The sequence below is a fragment of the Atta colombica genome, unplaced genomic scaffold (genome assembly GCF_001594045.1).
Source record: "Atta colombica isolate Treedump-2 unplaced genomic scaffold, Acol1.0 scaffold242, whole genome shotgun sequence".
NCBI lineage: Eukaryota > Metazoa > Arthropoda > Insecta > Hymenoptera > Formicidae > Atta > Atta colombica.
Genome location: NW_017259341.1, coordinates 66,021 through 70,105, shown reverse-complemented (window position 1 = coordinate 70,105; position 4,085 = coordinate 66,021). Strand labels below are relative to the sequence as shown.

General features: G+C 43.7%; 1 protein-coding gene across 9 annotated transcripts in view; it reads left to right on the top strand.

The window, feature by feature from the left end:
- The window catches only part of LOC108688841 (plasma membrane calcium-transporting ATPase 3), a 95,797-nt gene that overhangs the window by 49,166 nt on the left and 42,546 nt on the right, over window positions 1-4,085 (top strand). For all 9 annotated transcript variants that reach the window (XM_018195313.1, XM_018195315.1, XM_018195314.1 and 6 more), the window contains 5 exons: window positions 955-1,376; window positions 1,457-1,941; window positions 2,178-3,223; window positions 3,347-3,561; window positions 3,732-3,883. In XM_018195313.1, coding sequence (XP_018050802.1) covers window positions 955-1,376; window positions 1,457-1,941; window positions 2,178-3,223; window positions 3,347-3,561; window positions 3,732-3,883 — 2,320 coding nt within the window. The remainder of the gene's footprint in view (window positions 1-954; window positions 1,377-1,456; window positions 1,942-2,177; window positions 3,224-3,346; window positions 3,562-3,731; window positions 3,884-4,085) is intronic.

The following is a 4,085-nucleotide window of genomic DNA, read 5'->3' as shown; positions in this document are numbered from 1 at the left end:
TATATATATATATATATATACATATTATTATTGTTTTTATCTCGATGTATAATTATGTGTACATTATACACATATACATTACTATTAATACCAAGAAATTGATCGAATTCTCAAGGCAGTATTCCATTTTCTTTTATCTCTCACTTCATCTTCTTCATTTTTCTATATCATTCGGCGGGTATATTTTCTTTTCTCTATGTTATTTCGATTAATTGTACCTACGACCTTACACTATGTGTACTAATGTTGTGTATGAAGGAATATTTTATCGCATTGGTAATATTCGATTAAAGTCGGTTTTCCCTCTCTTCATTGAGCACAATTTAAGTGTACTCGGACCTGAGATATATTGCGCGCTTTGAAGCAATAATATTAACTTAAAATAATGAAAATCATGATGAGGATGGTATGCATTTTATTTAAAGGAACCATGTTGTATTATATCGATATATTGCTCGCTATTAAACGTTATATCCAGGACCGAGTGTAAAAGAAGAAATGAAATTACACTGTCCACGCTTCCGTATTCCCTATTGATTTTTGCGTGTTCTATTGGCAGTGGTTTATATGCATTTGACACGTTAGCGGCTAAGCTCTCGTTTTTGCATTAGCTTCTCGTTTTCTGCATTTTAGTAATGATATAAACACCCGTGGTTTTAAATCTGTGTTTTTAACATGTAACTGCTGTGCCACTTAATCTTAATCATTTTTCATTAACTTCTATCCATTAACTCGAGTAGCATCCACTGTTTTTATTAGAATGCTTTTAACAACTTGGTATATACTCATGCTAACTTTAATGATCGAGGTTCAGTCGGCATTGCGATCGATTAGCAGCCAAGCATGATCAGAGTCTTTGCTGAAGTGCGAGTAGAGATTGATCACTCGAGTCGATTGAGTCTCGATTGATATATATCGATGGAACGTGGTCTAATCTTGGCACTGTAAATCAAGGAGAGGAGTCAGTAGAGATTACCGGGAACAGTCACGTGACGGGAAGCGGCGGCGGTGGAGGTGGCGGCGGTGGCGGTGGCGGTGGCGGCGGTGTCAAGCACGAGGGTGGCGAGAATCATCACGCGGCCGCACCCGCGAGCGCTGGAGAGAGCGGGAAGAAAGAAAAGAGTGTTCTGCAAGCCAAGCTAACTAAACTCGCCATACAGATCGGTTATGCCGGCTCGACCATCGCGGTGCTCACAGTCGTCATTCTAGTCATACAGTTCTGCGTGACGACCTTCGTCATAGAGGGCAAACCGTGGCGAAACACGTACGCCGGTGATCTGGTGCGGCATTTGATCATCGGTGTTACGGTGCTCGTAGTCGCCGTACCCGAGGGTCTTCCTCTAGCCGTCACCTTGTCACTCGCTTATTCCGTCAAGGTGAGATCAGGAATTTTCTCTTGAATTTTATGGAAACCATCGTTCCTTTTTCCTCTTTGAGACCGTTTCTTTTTGTGCAGAAAATGATGAAGGACAACAATCTGGTGCGTCACTTGGATGCCTGCGAGACGATGGGTAACGCCACCGCCATTTGCTCGGACAAGACCGGCACCCTGACCACGAACCGCATGACCGTGGTACAGTCGTATATATGCGAGAAGATGTGCAAGACAACGCCGAATTTCTCGGACATACCGAGCCACATCGGCGAGTTGATCTTGCAGGCCATCTCCATCAATTCGGCGTACACGTCGCGGATAATGGAGTCGCCGGATCCTACTGAATTGCCGTTACAGGTTGGCAACAAAACCGAATGTGCCTTACTTGGATTCGTATTAGCCCTGGGCAAGAAATATCAAACGGTGCGGGACGACTATCCTGAGGAAACCTTTACGCGGGTGTATACGTTTAATAGCGTAAGAAAGAGCATGTCTACCGTTATCCCTAGAAAGGGTGGTGGATTTCGGCTCTTCACTAAGGGCGCTTCCGAGATCATCATGAAGAAGTACGTATATAATTTCATTCTAACATTTTATATTGTTTTACGATTTAAAAATTTAAGTCCTGCGCGTGATTTCAATCATTTCTCAGCAATTCAACAATTTTTTTTTTTTTTAAGCAAAAACTATGTTTTTTAAAAGAAAAATATTTACCGATTTATTCGACTTTAGTGTCCTAAAATTGATTTTTTTTTCTTTGAGATTAAAGAGGAATTTAGAAATCTGATTGCCTTTATTACAGATGTGCCTTTATATATGGTCGCGAGGGTCATCTGGAGACGTTTACCAGAGATATGCAAGAGCGTCTAGTAAAGAACGTGATCGAACCCATGGCATGTGACGGGCTGCGTACCATCTCCATCGCTTATCGCGATTTTGTTCCTGGCAAGGCGGAGATCAATCAAGTTCACATCGACAACGAGCCCAATTGGGATGACGAGGATAATCTAGTGAACAACCTCACCTGCTTGTGCATCGTCGGTATCGAGGATCCGGTACGTCCCGAGGTACCGGATGCGATCAAAAAATGTCAAAAGGCCGGCATTACTGTGCGCATGGTTACGGGTGACAATATAAACACCGCGCGATCCATTGCGCTCAAGTGTGGTATCCTGAAACCGAACGAAGACTTCCTCATTCTGGAGGGCAAGGAGTTCAATCGCAGGATCAGAGACAGCAATGGCGAGGTGCAGCAACATTTGCTGGACAAAGTGTGGCCAAAACTGCGAGTATTGGCCAGATCGTCTCCCACCGACAAGTACACCTTGGTGAAAGGCATCATTGACAGCAAAGCAAGCGAGAGTCGCGAGGTCGTAGCGGTAACCGGCGATGGCACGAACGACGGTCCGGCTTTAAAGAAGGCCGATGTCGGTTTTGCCATGGGTATCGCCGGCACGGACGTCGCCAAGGAAGCGTCCGACATCATACTGACAGACGATAACTTCTCGTCGATCGTGAAGGCGGTTATGTGGGGCAGAAACGTCTACGATAGCATCGCTAAGTTTCTGCAGTTCCAACTGACCGTCAATGTGGTCGCCGTGATCGTCGCTTTCATCGGTGCTTGTGCCGTACAGGACTCGCCGCTTAAGGCGGTGCAAATGTTGTGGGTAAACCTAATCATGGACACATTAGCGTCCCTCGCCTTGGCCACCGAATTGCCTACGCCCGATCTACTCCTCCGTAGACCGTACGGTCGCACAAAACCACTCATTTCCAGGACAATGATGAAAAATATTCTCGGTCAGGCCTTTTATCAGTTGGGTGTAATTTTCACGCTTCTTTTCGCCGGTGAGTACTATTCCTTTGCCTCTTCCTACGATTCCACGATCTCGTCAATTTATCTCGAACTTCCATCGTTCGATGCTTTTATCGAATAGAACGTTCTAAAGTTTTCATGAATGGCTGCCGCAGGTGATCTGATGCTCGACATCGAAACGGGCCGCGGAGTGGCGGCGGCAGGCGGCGGGCCCACACAACACTTCACCGTCATCTTCAACACGTTCGTCATGATGACTCTCTTCAACGAATTCAACGCTAGGAAAATTCATGGTCAACGCAATGTCTTCCAGGGAATATTCACCAACCCCATCTTCTATACGATTTGGATCTGCACGTGTTTCGCGCAAGTAAGTTATTAATTATTCTTACTTCTATCTATTGTTGTGATTCCGATGTAAGGGTGGCGGATCACTGGATCAGAATTCCATTGATAAATTACACACAATTGTACACGTAATAGCAATTTTATAAGCAGCTTGTTTTTTAATAAACAATTATCTGTTTCTTTTGCTTATAGGTGTTTATCATACAATACGGTAAAATGGCATTCAGCACCAGAGCGCTCACGTTAGACCAGTGGTTGTGGTGCCTGTTCTTCGGAATCGGTACGCTAATATGGGGCCAAATAGTTACGACTATTCCTACACGCCGAATTCCCAAAATTCTTTCGTAAGTTAAAATTACGTACTCACAAACACATACACCTACATATACCTACATACAAACACGATTTCTTTTGTTTGATCTTTGAGCACGAGATTTATTGCAAAGAGAGAAATGAATGAAAATTGCATACCCACAACACTTGATGCTTTTCTTTTTGTAGAGAATTATTTAAAAATGAAATTAGTTTAAGATTTAGTTTAAGTTT